Source organism: Alternaria atra, assembly GCF_907166805.1.
Source record: "Alternaria atra isolate CS162 genome assembly, contig: 34, whole genome shotgun sequence".
Lineage (NCBI taxonomy): Eukaryota > Fungi > Ascomycota > Dothideomycetes > Pleosporales > Pleosporaceae > Alternaria > Alternaria atra.
Genome location: NW_025091333.1, coordinates 1023595 through 1044172, shown reverse-complemented (window position 1 = coordinate 1044172; position 20578 = coordinate 1023595). Strand labels below are relative to the sequence as shown.

At 50.8% G+C, this 20578-nt stretch overlaps 10 protein-coding genes across 10 annotated transcripts; 6 read left to right on the top strand and 4 right to left on the bottom strand.

Moving 5' to 3' along the window:
- Positions 1-373: 373 nt before the first annotated feature.
- ALTATR162_LOCUS10808 (uncharacterized protein) lies at positions 374-1064 on the top strand (the record flags this gene model as incomplete). Its single annotated transcript, XM_043318448.1, has 2 exons — positions 374-422; positions 502-1064. 2 exons carry the CDS (start codon positions 374-376, stop codon positions 1062-1064), a joined length of 612 nt encoding a protein of 203 aa, XP_043174383.1.
- A 651-nt stretch (positions 1065-1715) lies between these two features.
- On the top strand, positions 1716-3176 carry ALTATR162_LOCUS10807 (uncharacterized protein; the record flags this gene model as incomplete). Its single annotated transcript, XM_043318447.1, has 3 exons — positions 1716-2037; positions 2098-2962; positions 3023-3176. The coding sequence occupies 3 exons, from the start codon at positions 1716-1718 to the stop codon at positions 3174-3176; spliced, it is 1341 nt and encodes a 446-aa protein (XP_043174382.1).
- A 154-nt stretch (positions 3177-3330) lies between these two features.
- Positions 3331-4407, bottom strand: ALTATR162_LOCUS10806 (uncharacterized protein; the record flags this gene model as incomplete). Its single annotated transcript, XM_043318446.1, has 2 exons — positions 3331-3768; positions 3853-4407. The coding sequence occupies 2 exons, from the start codon at positions 4405-4407 to the stop codon at positions 3331-3333; spliced, it is 993 nt and encodes a 330-aa protein (XP_043174381.1).
- Positions 4408-4838: 431 nt separating this feature from the next.
- ALTATR162_LOCUS10805 (uncharacterized protein) lies at positions 4839-6351 on the bottom strand (the record flags this gene model as incomplete). Its single annotated transcript, XM_043318445.1, has 3 exons — positions 4839-5782; positions 5833-6059; positions 6101-6351. 3 exons carry the CDS (start codon positions 6349-6351, stop codon positions 4839-4841), a joined length of 1422 nt encoding a protein of 473 aa, XP_043174380.1.
- Positions 6352-6564: 213 nt separating this feature from the next.
- ALTATR162_LOCUS10804 (uncharacterized protein) lies at positions 6565-7161 on the top strand (the record flags this gene model as incomplete). The annotated part of the gene is made up of 2 exons (XM_043318444.1): positions 6565-6702; positions 6766-7161. 2 exons carry the CDS (start codon positions 6565-6567, stop codon positions 7159-7161), a joined length of 534 nt encoding a protein of 177 aa, XP_043174379.1.
- Positions 7162-7509: 348 nt separating this feature from the next.
- Positions 7510-8795, bottom strand: ALTATR162_LOCUS10803 (uncharacterized protein; the record flags this gene model as incomplete). The annotated part of the gene is made up of 5 exons (XM_043318443.1): positions 7510-7739; positions 7824-8260; positions 8329-8414; positions 8467-8620; positions 8677-8795. The coding sequence occupies 5 exons, from the start codon at positions 8793-8795 to the stop codon at positions 7510-7512; spliced, it is 1026 nt and encodes a 341-aa protein (XP_043174378.1).
- A 1505-nt stretch (positions 8796-10300) lies between these two features.
- Positions 10301-11454, top strand: ALTATR162_LOCUS10802 (uncharacterized protein; the record flags this gene model as incomplete). Its single annotated transcript, XM_043318442.1, has 4 exons — positions 10301-10332; positions 10386-10602; positions 10654-10947; positions 11002-11454. The coding sequence occupies 4 exons, from the start codon at positions 10301-10303 to the stop codon at positions 11452-11454; spliced, it is 996 nt and encodes a 331-aa protein (XP_043174377.1).
- A 181-nt stretch (positions 11455-11635) lies between these two features.
- Positions 11636-12517, bottom strand: ALTATR162_LOCUS10801 (uncharacterized protein; the record flags this gene model as incomplete). Its single annotated transcript, XM_043318441.1, has 2 exons — positions 11636-12321; positions 12370-12517. The coding sequence occupies 2 exons, from the start codon at positions 12515-12517 to the stop codon at positions 11636-11638; spliced, it is 834 nt and encodes a 277-aa protein (XP_043174376.1).
- Positions 12518-13913: 1396 nt separating this feature from the next.
- ALTATR162_LOCUS10800 (uncharacterized protein) lies at positions 13914-16451 on the top strand (the record flags this gene model as incomplete). The annotated part of the gene is made up of 2 exons (XM_043318440.1): positions 13914-13989; positions 14035-16451. The coding sequence occupies 2 exons, from the start codon at positions 13914-13916 to the stop codon at positions 16449-16451; spliced, it is 2493 nt and encodes an 830-aa protein (XP_043174375.1).
- Positions 16452-17507: 1056 nt separating this feature from the next.
- Positions 17508-18260, top strand: ALTATR162_LOCUS10799 (uncharacterized protein; the record flags this gene model as incomplete). The annotated part of the gene is made up of 1 exon (XM_043318439.1): positions 17508-18260. One exon carries the CDS (start codon positions 17508-17510, stop codon positions 18258-18260), a length of 753 nt encoding a protein of 250 aa, XP_043174374.1.
- Between the last annotated feature and the right edge of the window lie 2318 nt (positions 18261-20578).

Genomic DNA, 20578 nt, shown 5'->3' with positions numbered 1-20578 from the left:
GTTCACTGGATGTCGCGTGAGTCGTGAATCGCTGTCACATGCCAAGCCACCCATCTGCAGGCAAGCATCATCGGTGCGTGGTGAACCCTCGCGGGGTCGCTACCGAAAAGTGGGAGAGCTCATGTCTCCCAGCCCTGTTTCACTGTGCACTCTTTCACAACATATCACCATTTATCTGATTACTGATGTGGTGAGATTTCGCTACGAGCACTCGTCCACGGTTCTACCTTCTTAAAGAGGTTACTTCCAACTGCGAATCTCGCGACGCGGCAGAAACCGACAGATAAGCTTGCGCCAGCTGTTCGCATCTCACTGTGATCCTCCTATCAATCGCAAATTTCACAAGGGTTCGCACTTTGTAGCATTCTTCAACATGACCCAAGGCGCAGCAAACAACTTTGCGCAATTCATGGTTGTAGGACGTAAGTATGCCCCTCCATGCTGTCTCAGCCCACTTCCGCAAAGCTCAATTGTCCAATGCTCCTGCTGACGAACCTGTAGCAACATGTTTTTTCCTCGGTATCATGTTTGCGCAACTCCCATATGACTACAACGTCTTATGGACCATGCCCACCGACCGATCCGCCTACTTCGACATCCTTGAATCACACATCAAGTTCCTCTATGCCTCTCCTCCCATCGTGTCGCGCATCCTCAACCTAGCCATCGGCACCGGTCTCCTCGGCTTCCTCATCAAGCTCTTCAAGCCGAACCAGGCCAACATGCTCTTCGATGGCGCGTCGCTTGTTCTCTACATGGCCGGTATTACCGTATACCTGACCAACATCGTCAAGGGCTTCAGGGTCGTGACGGCAGGCATCTACGGAGACGTGAACAAGGCTGCTCCGGGTGAGATTACCGACGAGGACATGGCCGACTACATCTCGAGGGAGGACACGTTGAGAGTTTTTGCGGCAAGCAACACGATTCTGGCGCTCGTACTGGTGGGTGTGCTAGTGTTGCAGGCTGGGCAATGGTATGCTAAGAGGGCTGAGGAGAAGGAGATCGAGGAGTTTGAGCGCCAGGCTGAGGAGAAGAAGGGCGTGGGGAAGAAGAAGCAGTAGGCTGTAACTTCTACGGTTGAGTGAGTCTGCGGCAGTGGATTCGCTTTCCAAGGGAATGAGGTTCAGGTCGAGTATACTTTCAACTCTTGTTCCACTTCTATCGTGTGTAGTTGTTAGGAGCTGGGATTCGTTTGTGGTATACCGAACGAGTTTATAGGAACAATGAGGTACATATCACTTGAAGTACTTTGCCTGTATCTCTTCACAATCATTTTACCCTTCTGTTTACTGCTACCATCTGAACTCATCTCAGATGGGGTCGACGGTGTAAGTTCGGCTTGGTAGCGCCTTCCTGTTTGGCACAACTCACCAACAACAACAAACCTGTGCCTGCCGACCTCACCCTCTCCAATCAACCTCATTCGCATGCCCTACCACTTCCAGAACTTCTCTTTTCCATATATGGCACCCGGACGGGGACTCATCTCGGCAGGGCATACTAATGGACTGCTGTTGTTGCTCACTTCATCGATTAATAGATTCGCCGACGATCGCACCTTCTCACCGCTCACCAAAGGAACCACACTGGACAAGAGGAAGCCGCGACTACTGAGCTCCGATACTTTCTCTAAGGAAAAGCAGTAGCAACAACCAGCCATGACGCGGCGCCAGGCATCCTCCGCTTTTGGACGCAGACAAAACGCAAACGGGATGGAACACCGAGACCGAACCACTGCGAACTCAGCCAATGGTCTGCTCAGTAGACAATTCGCCAGCATAACTGACGTTCTATTCAAAGCAAGTGAGCGACGAAATCAGGAGCTACAGAAGCTGCAACAAAGACTGTTGAGACCAGTACCCACCCCATCGACATCCAAGTCTGCACACGAGCTTTTTGTTACAGCCAAGCCGGAGTCATCGCAGGGCAGTGGCTCTGGTGACGATTGTGTCGAGCTCGAACAGGTCGAGCAGAACAACAAAGGTACTACCAGCGACTACTTGACAGTGGTCGCCTCTACTATGGGACTTTCAGGTAAGCATACATATATGCATTATGCCATCACTCGGTTTAGTCTAGCTAATTTGCACCTAGAAATATCAGGGATACAGGTTCAGTTGCGCGGTGGCTATGTGTCGGACTGTGCAGACGACTCCAAGATGATGATCGCGGAGTTGAATTCGCCAAAGCAAAAGCATTCTGGCAGCGGAGTCCAGGAAGAACTCGATGACAACGATGATCTGGCGCGAATGTTAGCCGGTCTGAAAAACCACTGGTCGTCATTAAAAGGCAACGCTGTTAGGCAGAGGAACGACCCAAAAGCTATATCTGCAGGCCTCAACGTGTATGAGGAAGGCGAATTATCGGCCTTGGCTAAGCGTCTAGGCATCGACAGCAATGAGAGCGAAGTCTTCGAGGATTCGAAAGCTGCACTTGATATCCTCAGTGAGCAGGACCAAACTTATGGTACAGGCCATTCCGAAGACGAGAACGACGATCTCGAGTTCCTCCATGCCAAGCTAGCGACTATGTTTACACCACCCTTCGGCACAGCCTCTGGAGACTTCCCGTATATTGCCAAGAGTAAATCTGTTGTCAGCATAACACCAAGTCCTCAAAAAGATGTAGCTGGTATGCTCAAGCCGGCATATATATCATCTGCTGTCGCCTTGAGATTGGAGAGCCGGGACGTTGAGAGTGAAGGTGCTAAGGGTCGGTTCACACAACCGTTCAGTAACAGCATGGATGAACAGGAGGCCAAGGACGAAAAAGCTGAGATGGTGAAGAAAGAGAACGAGAAGCTTGAGGCCACCATCAAGTATGTCTTGGAGGAGGAAAAGAGGTACCACAAGATCGAGGAGAACAAGCGCCTGCCAGCTCGCCTGATCCTCTCCAACCTCGCTGCCGATGCAGATGATAAAGCCATTCGCATATTCTTCGCCAAGTACAGCACGGAAATGTAAGTCGATTACCCCATCTACATGTCGAACAAACACTATACTGACCCTCGTCTCACTAGCCGTGATGTCACCCTTCTATCCAAACGCGATCCACTCAAAAGGACCAGAACGGCATACGTCGACATGTACAGCAGGAATGTAGCGGTTCGTGCATCCTACGAGGTCGGAGGTATCTTCGGATTGATCGTGAAGATCAAGTTGGCAGTGGAGTAAAGAGCCTTAAACAACGACCTGCTTGCATGAGGGCATCAAGACGTTCAAGCCATAATGTATTATGCCAATCAAGGATACTTCTGAGTAGCTGCTCAAGCAGTGACACAAATCTGTGGTACATCAGCCACTAACTCTTCCCATACAAAAATATTTTTCAAGTTCCCTTGTCGCTTGCCAAAGCCTTCTCCAGCTCGCGATCAGCGCTCAACTCCTTCTCCGCGCCCTCAATCACGCCCCTCAGTCCCTTGGCGCAAGCCTCCAACTGCGCTCTCTCTTCTTCGTCGAGCTGAATAGGCATCGATTTGATAATACCCTTTCGGCCCACCACTGCTGGCATTGACAAACAGCAGCCCAACTCAGGTTGATAGAAGGACAAGGGTCGAACGGATCGTGAGTCGAACAATATGTACTTGCAGATACTAGCTGCAATATTTCCTATACCGTACGCAGTGCAGCCTTTAGCCGCAATGATGGCACCAGCTGCTCCGCGAGTATGAGACGAGATTTGGTTCTTGAACTCCGAAGTTAGCGTGTTTGGTGGGAGAGCAAGGGCGAGTGGTGTTGTGCCGATAGTAGCGCTTGACCACGCGATCTGTTGTGTAGGTTTCCTAGGTCAGCGAGTTCTTTTCCCTCAGGCCAAAATGCTTCGTCGCAAGAGGGTTTAGGTTTCACGTACAAACTGACTATCGCCATGCTCCCCAAGCACATATGCATCGATACTATTTGGCGCCACCTCCGCCTTGTCCGCCAACACACCCCTCAGCCTCGCAGAGTCCAAACTTGTCCCCGTCCCCAACACCTGACTCTCTGGCAGCCCTGATAACCTCCTTGCAAAATACGTCAATATGTCCACTGGGTTCGCCACAAGTAGCAGGATCGTATGCGGACTAATCGGCGCCATGGCTCCAAAGATACTCTCCAGAATGTGCAAATTCCGGGATAACAGCGAGAGGCGTGATTCTCCGGACTTTTGTTTCGCGCCTGCGGTGATGACGACAATGTCGGCCTGGCCGGCGTCTTTGTGCGTGCCTGCTCGGACTTTTACGCCAGAGCCGCCGCGGTAGGTTGCATCATTTAGGTCGCGAACTTGGGCTTCCAAGAGGGAGGCTTTGAGGTCGACGAGGATTACTTCCGAGCAGATGGGTTGGAGGATTAGGGTGTAGGCTAGGGTTGAGCCGACGTCTCCGCAGCCGAGGATTGCGATTGTGGTTTTAAGTTTGGGGGTTGTCATTGTTGCTGTTTCTTGGTTTTTGTTTTTTCGGGTATGGGTACTGTGGAAGGAGGTGTTAGTGGGTAGGCCTAAGTGATAGAGTTGTGACAGATTAGGTGGTGAGGATAGTGAAATTTGAAAAGGTTGTAGAACTGTGATTGTGAGAAGAAAAAGAGCCTGCGATCTGATCGTTCGATGTTATATACACGCCTTCTGTACGTGAGTCTTGGAACTGGATGTTATAGTACGTTGCCAAGGCCTGGGCTGCAGAGAGGTGGTGTGATGTTATTGGTAAGGTGGAGTTCAGCCACTCACCGTTATCTCATCATGCAAACACGTGCTTACAGCGTAAACTCAATCGTATTGTTACGGATAATCTCGGTGTCGTAGTTCATCGCATGTTTGCTATGTCACTCCTTTGCCTCGGGTCGGGCATCGTATTAGGGTGGTTATTACAACATCTGCTGATACGCCCACTGGTTCTGCACATCATCCTCCAGTGGCAGTGTTGTCTTCTGCAATTCTTTCGCCACTTTATCAGCCTCACCCCAGACTCGAAGAAGGTTTCGTCCTGCAATCTTTGCAGCATCTTCATCGCTTATGCCCTGTCTCAGCAATTCAGCAATAAGGTCGGGGAACTTTGATACATCCTCCAATCCCTCGGGCGTCTTCTCGATACCATCATAGTCTGTACCAATACCAACGTGATCATAACCAATTAGTTCTCCAATATGTCTGATGTGACGGACTACATGCGCCAGTGTGTTGTTCTCTGGAACAAAGTCTGGGAAGGAGTTTGGCGTTTCCGAGGCCTTGCAGGATACGAAATTTGGGTTAAAGTTGACCATGACAACAGAATTACGCTGCTTGACGAGGTGAAGGATGTCATCGGGTACGTTTCGCGGATGCGGGCAGATTGCGTATGCGGAGCTGTGGCTGAAGATTGGGGGCGCGATGCTACCAGTCCAATTTTCGTCACCTCGACCGACCAGCACATCGCGCATAGTGTCTTGACTAACGTGCGCAAGATCCACCAACATTCCTAGGCGATTCATCTCCTTGATGAGGTCACGACCTGCTGGACTAAGTCCTTTCCAATAAGGTTTTGCGATGTGCGCGCTGAAGTCGGATCCAGTCTCAATTGCTGCATCAGCATACTTGTTATGGCAGTTCCATGTCAAAGTCGCGTATCTGACTCCAAGTTGGTAGTAAAGTCGCAGCGTAGAGACCGAGTTGCCGATTTGGTGCAGACCTTCGATAGCCGCTGGGGCAATGAAACCGCCATTCTCGAAGGCTTTGATGGCCTCTGCACTGTTTCTAGGCGGAGTGAAGTACTTCGGATAGTTTTGACCTAGACGGTTGAAGAGATCTAGCTGGCCGAGCGTTGCCTTGACGACTGTACACATTAATACCATAATTTTCGTTTGTTGCTTCGTGTTGGCTTACTATCATAATATCTGTCATCCGCAAAGTTCGTCTCATCGCCTAGTGGACAAAGCCAGAATGCGCTCCAGAACGCACCGCCTTGCAGGCCCTTTTGAAGGCGAGGGATATCGACGTGCTGCGCTAGCCCGCCGTTCTCGAATTTGTCTGCAAAGTCACTGCCGGACTCGTTGTAGATGTGATTTTTGTATGTGCCTCGAATGAAAATCATGAGATCATTATGGCCATCTCTTGGGTAGTCAGCAATTGGCCCTTCATGTCACATTCATACGGCTGACCGATAAGTGGATTCTCCTGCAGTATCTTCACAGCTCTTTCTTCAACTGTTATTGGCTTTCCACATGTATGCTTTTGGCCTGAGAACAATGTCCGGATCTCTGAGAACCATATGGTTGACGCGATAAGGAAGAGGACTACGAAGAAGATAACGTCATAAGCGCCGCACATGCGCCGTCTCGAGGAACGACGGCGCAGTATATGCGCGTGCTTCTCGCTGACAGGGAGGTCTTCTGACTTCTCCATGATCAATACAGGAGGTCAGAGGTGGAAAAGGAACGTAGTGCAAGGTAGAGCCGTATCATCGAGGTAGATGTCGGTCTTGGCACCAGACGCGGACGGATTTAGGAGTTTGGTCCGAAAACACCACGCGACGCGCACCCTAATACATCGTCATAGCCACAACCGTCTTAAAAATACATCGATAGCTTCCTCAATTGCACTTCACAATCCACAAACATGGCGATGATATCAGCAAACACCTTAGTACGCAGTATCGCACTGTTCCACCTTACACTCGCAGTTGTCCTGCTCAAGAATCCCGCCTTGATATCGAACCAAGGTGTCATCCTCCTGCTAGGAGAATCAATGCAACTTGTAAGTATTCCCAGTCTCTCTCCTTACATCCATATCCTCCCTGAACCCACTAACACATATCAGCCAACGCCCCGTGACTTCAACAAACCCTCCGCAGCAACAGCCTTCCTAGCCGTCCTTTTCGCTTTCATCGGCCTCACCGACCTCACGGCCCTCTCTCTTCACGAAGACGTTTTCGATCAATTCTGGGGCCTCCAGGCACCCGTGCGTCTCCTCTTCCTCTTCGGTCTTACCGCATACTCGTACATGTTCAAGGAGGGAGGCATGTTTGCACCGAGGGGCATGGAATACAGAATGAGCGCTGGCGCTAGTCTGAACAACAGCTTTATATTCACGTGGGGGTTCATAGAAGTATTTGCGTGGTTCTGGGTTTTCACCACGTTGAGGGAAGAGAGGTCGGCGAAAGCGACGAAGATGGCTGAGAAGCAGGCTCGGGAAGCTGATCAGAACACGCTATAGGACGGCTTTCGGAACTTGCGTAATTGATAGAGACATCGATATCGAACCGTGAGCACTCAGTTCACACCTAGAGTCTGGCGCCCAGCCGATCTGGTTTACACAAGAGACTGGAGGGATACCCTGCTACGTCTGAAAAGACGTACGTAGTTGAAGGACCATCTGTACTTTGTGCACATACTATGAGCTTCGATGGAGGATCGAGAACCGGCCCAACGAGGTTTACATCTCCACGTGCAGAAGACTGCGGGGAGACGACAGACGTTTACGAAAAGCCACAACATACCAATGCACAGGGTCAAAAGATATCTACCATAGTCTCAAGCTTTTGAGAAAATCTATCAACGGTATCTAATAAGTGTAGCAGAGCGTCCCGCCTTTGGTATTTAGCAGGTCCTTGAGTGTGGCATTGCCCGCTAGCGCCCCGATGTTGATGGTGAAGTCTAATGTAACGTTCTTGCCGCTATAATCAAAGGGTGTGATGGGACCACCCACTTGATTCAGACGTGTCTCCAGATCTTTCTGTTGCCATTCCCAAAAGATGCGGTCAATGTTTCCATGGTGGAGGTAGAAGAGTGGATCTGTCGGGTGTTAGCTTGTATTAGAACGCCGTTTCATCGTGGCAGATGGGCGAGAATCAGAGGAGATGAGAAGAAAGCGCTCACCACCAGGGCTCTCCGCTGCGTTTCCCATGGTACCCAGGATGCCACCAACACCGAAGTGGCCGCTAGCATGAATGTTTGGGGGATCAAAGCTTTGCTTCTTCTCCACTGTTCTTGCTATGCTGGTGTAGTCCGGTTGTGCCAACACTTCTTCAACCAGTTTGCTATCTGCGAATCGGTTGATGATCCACGGAACAAAGTCTCGTTTCAAGCAGTGTGGAGTGGGCAGATTCACGGTAAAATGAGGAGGGGCGAATGGCCCATTCATAACACAGCCTCCACCAGTATTCCCTGTAATGTTCAAGCGATTCTGTTCTGGAGTAGCTTGGACGGGATAGCCGTTACCACCGAACCCTGTGTCAGGTTGGAAGATCTCGGAATGAAAGGCACGATGAGACTGTTCATTTTGCGGTTCAGCATCCAAGGACCAGTCCCAGTATCTGCGTACAGTTTAGCTCATGGGCATTCGGTGTCAAGAGAAGGGAATATAGGAGTTGAGACGACTTACGGTTGGCCTCCGGTGTATCCGCATTCGTCTCTCAGTGCCTTTTCATAGGTTGCAACAAAGTAACGGTGCCATAAGAGGAAATGACCCTGAGGCTGTAAGCACGCGAAAATGAGGCTGGATCAAGAGAGCTTGACATACCACCCAGTGGATCTGGGGCTTCTGAAGCATGTGGACACCTTGGTGATCATCGAATCGGTTCACGGCACCTGCGATACCGGATTTGGCCTTCCTATGTGACAAGCAAAGGACGGCATCGATGTAAGATTTCTTCTGTGGCACTGACAACTGTCTCCTATGTTCTACGCATCAGTGAAGCATTCAGATTTAGTAAGCTTTCGATCGCCTCACCATTCTACCCTCTTGGGAGGATTCTTGCATGTTCCCAATTCAGTGGTTGGAGGTAATGCTGCAGCTGCTGACCATTGTGCCAAGCCTAAGCCGACAGGGAGGAGTTCGAGAAGACGCATCGAGATCGAGTAGGCGCTACGGGTTTGGAACTTAGACAACAAAAGGTTTTGTCACACGTGGCAATCCCTTCGAGAAGATTTCCCTTAGATGGTTCTGCAGTACTGAAGAGCTTTCTCGTACACCCACAACGAAGTAGGCTCCTGAAGTAGCTGATGACCTTTAGTAACTGATGCCATTCGTCTATCTTATAAGAAAGCTGCGCGCGCTGGCTGCCGACTGCCGATCTTGCGTTGTACAGTCAGATCGCTTTAAGGCCTTTTTGGACCTTTACCGGCGGTTGCATTGAAGACATTGTTGAGTATGGTAGATACATTTACCGATGATCTATCCCTGATGCAGGGGAGACCAGCATTTCGAGTGCCACAATGGCCGTGACCAACTGTCTCAGGTTGTGAGTTGTCTAGTTATATGAACTCAAGTCGCTAATTGCTCTGCAAACGACCTTATTATGGGAAGCGTTCGCTCGACAGGGCGTAATCTCATTACACGCTGCATACACATTGTCAATGTCCTCGTTTCGTTATCCGAGCTTCATTCCTTGGCTAGGTGCTCCGTTGAACATTTTCATGCAATGCAACCTAGCCACGGATACTTGTATCCTGTGCCTGCGTCCTAACCCTGATATTACCTACGCCTCTGAGGATAGCCCGTCCTAAGAACCCTACATTGCGGGACGAGAGGCCCGCGGGTCCCGGAAGAAGTTCGGGGCTCACACAAAGATGGCTCGCTACCGCGTTGTCAGCGATCTTATTTGATAGATCGTTGCGGCTTGCCGGGCGTGGAGGTGGTCAGACCGCTAGCAGGGGTAGGTAAGATTGCTCAGCTGCAGCGGGTGGTCAAGATTCTTCGGGAGAGATACTTAATGCGTGACATACTGACATCCCCTAGCACGATTATTCGACCATGGGAAGGACGCAAATTGCCATTCCAGAAGTTGTTGTTGCGTACTCGTCTCTGGTGTCCCGTTAGCGATGCGCGTCTCGAACCCGACGTATCGACATGGATTCAAATCCTCCCTGATATTCGCCGGTGGTTAAAGACTGATGATGGTCCATGACTGCAACAGAACTGGAGGATGACCATTTCTGATCGGCCACGAGCTACATTACGATGTTTGCGATGATATTAATGGATAGGATGTATAACAAGGCGTTCTACCTACACGTGCGGCTGAGGGCGTGCTGGCTCTCGTCCATACTGAGGTTTATGTCACTCGCCTCATATTCGAACGGCGCTCTCTGCTCTATGTGACCATGATCGGGCCCAATTTCAGTGCAGATCATGATTCTAGACAGCCCATGTTCCTGATCACCACTGGAATTCTGATTCTGCTTTCGACTGTTGCCGTGGCTCTTAGGCAAGTACATACCATATTTGTATATGTCAAGGTATTGTTCGTTGACTATCTTGTAGGCTTTACTGCCGCCTTTTTCGCGTCCGCAATGTTGGGCTCGACGATTACTTCATGGTTGCTGCCCTTTTTGTCACAATTGGTATGGCAATCATGAATGGTTATCATATCAGCTGGGGCACAGGGTATGCATCAACAATATGCCACACGGGAGTGAAGTTGCGACTAACAGTAACAGACAACATCTGGAGTACTTGGATGTACCTTCGATGAGAATCCCAACCCTGAAGCACTTCTATTTCTACCAGTTGGTGTATCCTTTAGCGTTGTTCTTCGTCAAGGCTAGCATCCTGGCATTGTACCATCGCCTCTTTGAGAAGCTAGAATTCCGATACAAAGTGTGGTTTGTAGCTGCATTTGTGACAATCTACACGATTGTAGTCCTTTTCGTCAATGTAAGCCTTCCGTTACTCTCTTTCAGTTCCTAAGGATAACAACCTTAACAGGCTTTCGAATGTAGGCCGAAGCCTTCGCAAGCATGGTCACCAACGTTTCCCAAGGGTTGCAACAACCTGCGAGCTACCTATTTCGCGCTCGGGGCCATAAATGTCCTCACAGACATCACGATCTTTCTCTTGCCGTTCAAAGCTTTTTGGAAGTTGCAACTAGATCCGAGAAGACGGTGGGCTCTCTTCGGTATCTTTGGTGTTGGTGGCATGGCCGTCATTGCTTCAATCGTGAGAATATATGCGCTCTGGCTGTACAATGTCACCAAAGATATATCGTACGACTCAATCTTCGTGAGTCGATCTTCAAGGGTAGTTCCACTTCGCCGGATATTAACTAGTCTGCAGATTCTACTATTATCACAGATCGAAGTCAACGTAGCAATCATATCCGCCTCGGTCCCGGCCATACGACCACTCCTCAGGAACACACCACTTTCATTCAGTCAACCGAAGGCGTATGGAATCGGCTACACTCGTACAATAGGCAGTGAATCGGCCTCCAATAACTGGAGTTCTCACAGTCGCACAAGATCCAGTGGTCAAACCGAGCTTCTCACGTACGGTGGGCGTAGCCCGGTGGCAAAACAGAAAATTTTGTGCGGAGGAAGAAGCAATACAAGCGAAGAGTCCATTTTGAAAGACGATGGTATTACGAAGACCATGGAAACAAGGATAGACTTTGAGCGGATTCCCGATGAAGAGTTGCTGCCGCGCCGGATACCCAGGAAGATTTCGCATCGAGCAAGATGCAGCAACAAAACCGCGAAAGAGTTTGGGGAATATGAACAGGGTTTTTAATTTTCTACCAGCAACCCTCACCCTGAATCTAGACATTATCTCCTCCATACGAACAACTAGACAAATCGAAATCAAAAGGAGGAAAATGGACGCATCTCACAATTACAACCACTCTCTTTCCCAAGGTTCCGCGCAACATGTAGCCACATTCCCATGTCACGGCTAGCTCGCGGTATTACATTCAGAGCAGAAGCATCAGCATACCCGGAGTCAGGATGAATGCTCCAAGCGTGAATGCGAAGACACTACCAGGAACTGTAACACTTCCAGCACGAAGGCTGGCAGCAGCTCCAGTGAACTGTGTTGGAGTGGAACTAGACGAGGTATCTTCAACAGTTGGTGTAGCATCCTCCGAGGACGTCGACAATCTTGAAGATGTGATCCTTGAAGATGTGATCACCCTTGTCGATGACGGCGTGACCAATGGTGTGGATGCCGGTTCCAAGGTTGCAGTGGAAGCTGGAACAGAACCAAGCGTAGGCGTCTCCGATTGTGTAGGTACAGCATCAACTATCGCAGCAGTGACAGACTCAAACACAGAGTTCGCGGCCACCTCGTCCGTAGCAGTGAACGAGAAGGCTGTGTAGAAGGTTGTCTCGGTGGAGGTAATCTCGTATGAGAAGTCGAAGTAATAGTAGTAATAATAGTAGTAGGTGTATGTGTACGAGTAGGTGTACCATTGATAGTCGACGAAGGTTGGGTCTGGGATCGAGCTTGCGGAGGGTGCTGGTGTGATGGAAGCAGAAGGGGGGTTGGATTGATCGATGCGAGGGACTTCAGAGTATCCATCAGGGCACTCCTCGCCTGGGAGGTGGTAGTAGTCGCCTGTGCAGCATGTACCCGAAGGTGGGATGCACGGAAGATCGCCTGGTTGTGTTAGTCTGGTGTATGGTTCAACTGGAGGGGAAGACTTACCAGGACACACTGGAATCCACCCGGGTGTGTTGCACTCCTCGAGCTGACGAGGCGAAACGCCAGATCCTGCCTTCAGAGGTCCCGCTTTTTGAGCAGCGAGTACGGAGTACCCGAAGGCGCTCAGTAGCATTAAAGAGCGGGTAAGCATGGTTGCTAGGAGTATATGGAACGTCTTTGAAAAACGAGTGTCAAGCGTTCGTGAGTAAGATGTCTGCTGAGATCTACTGGTGAAACAGAAAGATGTTTTCGTTCAGCCCTCCCCTCAGCAACGCCAGACTTTATACCATTATGCCACTGAGGATACAACAAAAAACAGCCTACCCGACAGCCTTCCTGACAGCCTTCCACGATCACGGGAGTCAGCCTTTTCATCTCCACTGCTACGGTTGTGTATTAGAATTCTTCGCAACATGCCGTTATTCCTAGAACTCGTCCAATAGGCCTTACTCTGGTACGCCACTGAGATGATGTGTAAAACGCCACAAGATGGCTATTGGTGAATCATTAGAGTATGCGAAAAATGCGAGGAAACAAGCGAAGCGTACCTGGGGGCCAAAATCGAAAGGGCCAATTATTCGACGCGTAGTTCGCTACAGAAAATTGAAAATAGTATCGTGGGTCGTATAGAAGTTCAGCCGCAGCCTCAAACCGGTGAGATCGTCCCTCGTGCATGCTGGAGAGTTTGAGTTGAAGTAAGTATGCCTTGTGCCAAGGTGATACGCTCTCATCTTGAACACCGATGCATGTCTGTCGTATGATTTTCGATATTGAGAGAGGCTCAAGGATTACCTGGAAGCTTCTGCTGCAGCAAGGCCAGTAGAATTATATGTCGCTATCAGTGATGACCAGAGCCTCTTTGAGATTGATCATGTCACAGTCTTCAAGATCTCCCCACTAAGTTCGTGAGTTGTTTTAGTCTTCTTATTCGGCCCGAAGACACCCGTGGACGGGCAATTGCCATGAAGCCTTGAGGGGATGGCTCAATGTCCATATACCGATGGCGCAGATGAATCAGGCACCTTGCCGCTTCGAATCTCATGTCGGTTTTCATCGATATGCTGAAGCACTGGTTTTGCTGTCTTATTTATGTTCGTGCGACACTTAAACTAGCTTGGCTTTTTATATTGGTATGCAATGGTTCCGATGGTGGCATGTAGTAGGCGTATGCAGCCGTCGCGTTGCCCCAGATATGTTCACTTTGCAGGCACGCAACCCGGGTTGCTTCCTATGTTGAATATCCGAGGTCGTAACTCTGCTGGGAGTGAAGGAGAACAATGAGACGTTAGTAGCGAACGCTCGTTGTCGCGGGTTGATGGATTATGTGATGGCGTTCTCCGAGCGATCGGGACCGCCCGCGTATCTCCTGGGCAGGGTCCAAGTCACGACTCCACCATTCGCCATCGCATGTCCCCCACTCTCGCAAACACGACGCTTACCTACAATCAAATGGGTTTCTTCGCAAACTCTTCCCTTTCTTTCCCAAATCCAAGTGACTACGGGTGAGTAGACTTGCCTGTCATATGCGACGAAACACACCAGGCACTATGGAGGAGGCAACATACCTTAGCTACAACAATGCGATCGAAGAGCTTCGCGCCAAGGAGTATCCTATGCTGCAGGGTAAGTTTGTAGAGCCTCTGGTCCTGATGTGTGCTTACTCAATAGATACGACCTACCTAGATCATGCCGGCACCACGCTTTACTCCAAATCGTTGATCGAACGCTTCTCTGCTGATATGATCGCGAACCTCTACGGGAATCCTCATTCCGCCTCCAATGCCTCCCAACTGACGACACGACGAATCGAAGATGTAAGATTACGCCTCTTACAAATGTTCAACGCCGATCCCCAGGAATTTGACGTGGTGTTTGTAGCCAACGCTACTGCCGGGATAAAGTTGGTCACGGATGCATTTCGGGATCAAGACCAAGGATTCTGGTATGGTTATCACAGGGATGCGCATACAAGCCTGATAGGCGTGCGCGAGGCAGCGAAGGAGCACCGATGCTTCGCTTCGGATAACGAGGTCAATGACTGGATTGACGGTCAAGACATTGAAGTTGGATCGGCACAGCTCTTTGCATACCCAGCGCAGTCCAACATGAACGGACGTCGCCTGCCGTTGGATTGGACACACCGTATACGTACGGGAAAAAGAAAGGATGTGTACACCCTGTTGGATGCTGCGGCGCTTGTCTCAACGTCACCTCTTGACCTTGGGAATCCTGATGAGGCCCCCGACTTTACGGTACTGAGCCTTTACAAGATGTTTGGCTTCCCCGATCTAGGCGCCCTAATAGTTAGGCAAGCATCAGCATCGGCATTTGACAAGCGACGCTACTTTGGTGGTGGCACTGTTGAGATGGTCGTTTGCTTGAAAGAGCAATGGCACGCGAAGAAGGCGGACTCATTGCACGAGAGATTGGAAGACGGTACTCTTCCGATACACAACATCATGGCGCTTGACAGCGCGATGGCCGTTCATCAGGAGCTCTACACCTCATTGGATCGAATCTCGAGGCACACTACATTTCTCGCCAGAAACCTATATGAAGGACTTTCGGCATTACAGCACGGGAATGGTATAGACGTCTGCCACGTCTACAAAGACCCGGCTTCTACGTATGGGGATTCGCTTACTCAGGGCCCGGTTATTGCATTCAATCTTCGCAATCAATGCGGTGGCTGGGTAAGTAATGCAGAGGTGGAGAAGTTGGCTGCAGTTAAGAACATCCAACTCAGAACCGGCGGGCTTTGCAATCCTGGTGGTGTTGCCTCATCGCTAGGATTGGCACCCTGGGAAATGCGAGAGAACTTTTCTGCCGGGCAACGGTGCGGTAACGATAACGATGTCATGCGTGCGAAGCCGACGGGCATGATACGCGTCAGCTTTGGAGCCATGAGTACCCTATCGGATGTGGACAAGTTTGTTGGCTTCGTACGCGAATTCTTCGTCCAAGAATGCCAGCCAGTGGACACATCGCCAATAATGTCTGCCGCTGTAGAGCCACCAACGGAGTCTCGCTTGCACGTGGAAAGCCTATCTGTCTACCCTATCAAGAGCTGCGCGGGGTTCAGCGTACCGCCGGGCAAAGCATGGGAGGTGCGCCCAGAGGGTCTTGCGTGGGATCGTGAGTGGTGTTTGGTCCATCAAGGCACTGGAGCCGCACTGAGCCAAAAACGTTACCCAAAGATGGCTCTCATACGCCCCAGTATCGATCTCGACAAAGGGTTGCTACGTGTGAGTTTGGTAGGCGCTCTTCAGGATATGACCGACACGCATGAGATCACCGTGCCTCTCTCTGCGGATCCACGAATGTTCACAGACGGAAGTGTATATAAAGACGCGAGGGCTAAGGTCTGCGGAGATTCTATTGAGGCAAAGACGTATAGATCGAGCGATATATCGTCATTCTTTACGCGAGCTCTCGGGGTGGCTTGTCACCTTGCGCGCTTTCCAGCTGTCAGCAACGGGAGCGCCATCTCAAGACACTCAAAAGCGCATCTGCAGAAGTACCAGAAAGCGGGCGCTATGCGAGTACCCGGCGCCTTTCCAGAAACGGTTCCAATTACGCCCGGCGCGTGCGTTTCGAAGCCAATCTTGCTAGCAAATGAGAGTCCCATCCTTACTATATCGCGATCAAGCCTCAACCGCCTGAATGAATTGATCAAAGCAGAGGGCGGTAAGGCGGCGCAAGCAGAGGTATTCAGAGCCAACATCGTGGTTGCGGAGAACCCAGCGTACCCGCCTGGGCTGGAAGACCCGTATGCGGAGGACGACTGGCGCTACCTCCAGATTGGCCAGCAGTACTTTGAGATGCTAGGAGCGTGCCGTAGATGTCAAATGGTTTGCATTGATCAACAAACCGCCGAAAGGAACCAAGAACCGTTTGTAACGCTTTCCAAAACACGTCGATTTGATGGTCGCGTCTACTTCGGAGAGCATACCTGCCATCTACCCTGGGACGAGGTGTCGTCCCCTCTTCGGCAGAACCCCACCATTACGGTCGGCGATGCAGTAAGCCCTATTAGAGAGGATGAGATACACCAGAACAGTCACCTGCAGTCCCTCGTAGGTTAAGCCGCCCAGGCGGCCCGAGGATTAACTTACGGCCCTTGTTGGAACGCGGCATAGCTGAGTATACCTCCAGACCACACGGTCGCAGCGTTCGCGCGTGGCTTCAGATAGCATGCAGCAGGAGATGGTAATTGGTTGAGTAGCTATGTACAGTGTAACAGAGATTAGACGGGCGGGTCGCCGAATACATGGCCACGAAGCAGTCGAGACGTTGATTTAGGCAACGTGATAGGCATACGCAACTCACGGGAAGGCTCATATGTAAGCGCTGGTAGTGGTGTTTCAACGGCGAACCAGAGTCAGGTGTCTGGTACGTAAAACTGGTGGCAGATGGCATGAGACGGAAGCGCGCGCGCCCTCGAAGCAGCGCAGAGATATACAGCGGCTGCAAGCAAGACATAAAATCGTCTAATGCTCCCACGAGATGAGATGACAGCTTGCACATAGCTTCGATCTATTTCCAGCAACATTCGTTCATGAGACACATTGACTTGCTTGCTACTTCGCCTTATTCTGACGCCAACGTCTCATCAGCTCGTCTCAGATCCTCTTACCGGGCAAACTACCAGGTCGCCACGTTCAGCTTCAGATTACGAGCTTGCTTCCCGCACATCGACCACGCACATCACACACCCGAAGGTTACGCGGCGAATCAGGCGCGCCTTCAGGCCGGTCAGAGTCTCGAGACCTGCAGGGGCCGAACAAATCACACATCTTGTTTCAGCGTTGGGCAGCGAATCGAATCCCTGTGGAGGTGTTCGTCAGTGCACGGGGCCTGCATATCCTAGTCCTCGGCGCTTAGAGAACGCTGGGACTCCTCTCGCCCAAAAATAACCGGATACGACCCATACAGCAGCCAACAACAACAGCGCATCCGCGCCAAGCTAGTGTCATAGTACATACAATAAACACTCTCTTCCCCAGGCGCCAAAAGGTACCTGTCTGCCTGCCTCGCTCTCCTACTTTTCCACTTTGCTGTGGACGAAGGTATAGCACAGCTCGCAGTAGTACCGACAAGTATCCAAGTCATTCGCTCAACACAACGGTATATTCAACACCATGGCTGCCACCGACTCCAAACCGACGCTATCTACTCTCAAGACACCTATGTCTGCCACATACCCCTCAGAGCTCAGGTCGCCCATGATTACCTCTGCAACAACTCCCATCTTTGCCAACATCAAACGGGAGGACTCAGATCTCAAGACACCGATCACACCACCAACAGCCTATCTGGAATTTCTCAAGAACCTGTCACCTGTTCTCTCAAGCCCAATGTCCACCGGTACTAGCTCCAGGTTCGTCTTTGGTGACAGTCGCCCCACCTCAGTAACATCGTCGGCCTCAACTGCGTCCTTCACATCAACATCAGCCCCAGTAGACAAGGCTAAGGACAAGGACTCGCCAGCAACTTCAAGATCAAGCAGCTGCAGCAGATGCGACACCACCAAGGATGATCCGCCAATGTCTGCACCTCCAACCAAGGTCCAAACCGTCACTATCCCACCACCATCACCTTTCACACGGCCCCATTCTGCACGGACACCCCGCCTTTACATCCCACAATCACCCTATTCGCCCGCTACAGTAAGGTCACCAGCAAGTGCAAAGTCCATCCAATCACCATTTTCTGCAGTCTCATCACCCAAAACCTGGGATGCGGATAAGAAGACTGGCCGCTCAAGGCGCGTTAGTGTGCGCGAAGTTGTTACACGGACAGTGACATATAGTCGCACACCAGTCGATGCGAAAGCTCCACAGTTTCCGCAAATCGACCCCGCACCCCGCGGCAAGAGGAGGAAGGTCGAGTAGTGATGCGCGATTGTTACGCAAACCACCGCTTCTGGATTGCCTGGCTCGAGCATAGGCAGCCGTCCCGTGTGCGACTCCACGATACCCCTTCAAGCTCTGCAACTGGCGCCTAACCATGACACTTGAATTCTCATTCGGTCAACGTCTACCATTTTACATTATACACGACTTACACTATCCAAACCCGGCCACTTCAACTAATTACTCGGGTCCAGGCGATCCGATCGCAACATTATCTTCATACATCATCAAACACAACACGACATGACAACCTCATCACACCTCCTGGCTTCTACATCTCCCACTTTTCTTATGTTTACTACCCCACATCAATAGAGATGCGACGTTATGGCCACGTCACTTCTCTCTCATGACCTTGTCACGGCGGAAAACATGTCTTCGGCGTTGGGATTCACCATTACATTTTACCACATTTTACTAGCGGATACCAATATATAGCGGGCGGGAATGCGCCGGCGCTGTTTGATTGGCTAAGCGAAAAGCAAGAACGGAGATTACCTCTTCGATTTACTTGAGATATGGGACGAGGGCGACGCGCGCGCACACAATGTGGGTGTGTGCTGGGCGGCAAAGATCTTGCAGCGTGCAGGTTTTTCTGGTATTGGAAGTGGGCATCTGGGACGCGCCTTGTGGTGATAGGTTGAGCGGCAAAAGACACGAGAACAATAGCCCTTGCCGCCGTGACTTATTCACTTGGGCAAGCTAACGAGGTCAGATGGCGGTGGTTCTCCACTTACATCCAGGTTTCGAGTCTACCAGTGCTAGCCAGAGAAAGAAAGAGAGAAATGAAACATGATACCTACTATCCAAACTATGTTTCTCTGCACATGTTGATCTCGATTATTTTGGTGTACTGACTAGGGTGGGTATACTACACAGCATCCCTACACATAGAACCACACACCGCTCGGTCACGCCGGTGAGAAGAATATCAACAGACAAGCCTCCCCCTCCGTTCTCTTTGTCTGCCCATTTGCTGAACTCTCAGACCGCCTTGTGACGCGGACACGCATACCCGCCGTAAGAAGCCAATATTTCCCCAGATAACGCACGGCAATCTATATGCGCTTAGTCTGTCCAATCAACCTCCATTAGACGTTAGCCACCTTTCGTGAAAACAGGCCATATCCTTCCAACCGTTTTTTCTTTTGTTTCTTTCAGGCGTGCAATTGAGTTTGCATGCGTCCTGGCCGACGAATCCCACGGCTCTCCTTCATGCCCGCCTCAACATTGCAGAAGGGAGAGTAAAAGGACGGAAGTTACCCGTTTACCGCGTATGACTGTTGGCGCAAAAGAAGCAAAGAAAGCTCAGGCCCAATATTTCCCAAGGCTGCGTAACCTTCCCGCTTCTCCTAGCTCGGTATACCAGTTGGCGAATGAGATGGGCGAAGTGGTGTGAGCAGGGATGATACAGGGGTGGTGTGGGCGCTTAACCAGGGCTGTGGAGACGGGTGGCGTTAGGTGGGCTGGGGGTCGCCGATTGTTGCGTATGGTCATGTGAAGGGTAATGGGGATGCGGATGAGGTTGCGGATGGGCTATTGAGTTTAGACGTTAAGATGCAGAGGTGGAGTTAAATATCGAGCTAGTAATGCCCAGTGATTGAAGAGCATGAGTATCTGTTGATAGGGTAGGTGTACAAAAAGTCAGGTGCGAATGAATAGATGCGAGACACATCAGCCACACGGGAAGGACGCTGATGATCAGAAAAACAGCATCATGGCTCGCGGAGCAGCACGCCGCTAACTTCATACACGTCTGTTTTTCGTTTTCGTTGTTGAAGATATTCAGTTACATGATGATATCTCATGCGCAATAATCCTTCAAATGCGAGACACGATGGAATACATACCGCCGGACAAGCGCCGAGCCGCGATTCTTCCGCATAATCTCCTCTTACCTTAACAGTACTCTCGAAGCCCACATCATACATCCCCAGCGGCACATGCCCGATTCCACACTGCCGGCTCAGCGAGAAGCGGTCTGTGGCGCTTCCACCGCGCTTGCTCTGACTCATGCAATGGAATTTTGGGATTGGGGGGTCGTGCCGCAGAGGATATCATCGGTGTGCTATGATCCCCAGCGGCGTTGTGGCACAGAACACACAATAGCGAGACACTGATGTGTCAGACGCGCTTAACGCATTCCCAAGACCATGGCTAAGGGGGAAGACGGCTGTGATGGGGCTTAGTCTTAGGGAGATGGCTACGCCCCGTAGGCCCTAGGCCCGTCCATCATGAGGCACGGTATCATAGCGTTGGGAAACCAACATCTTCACGACTCGAGATGGGAAAACTTC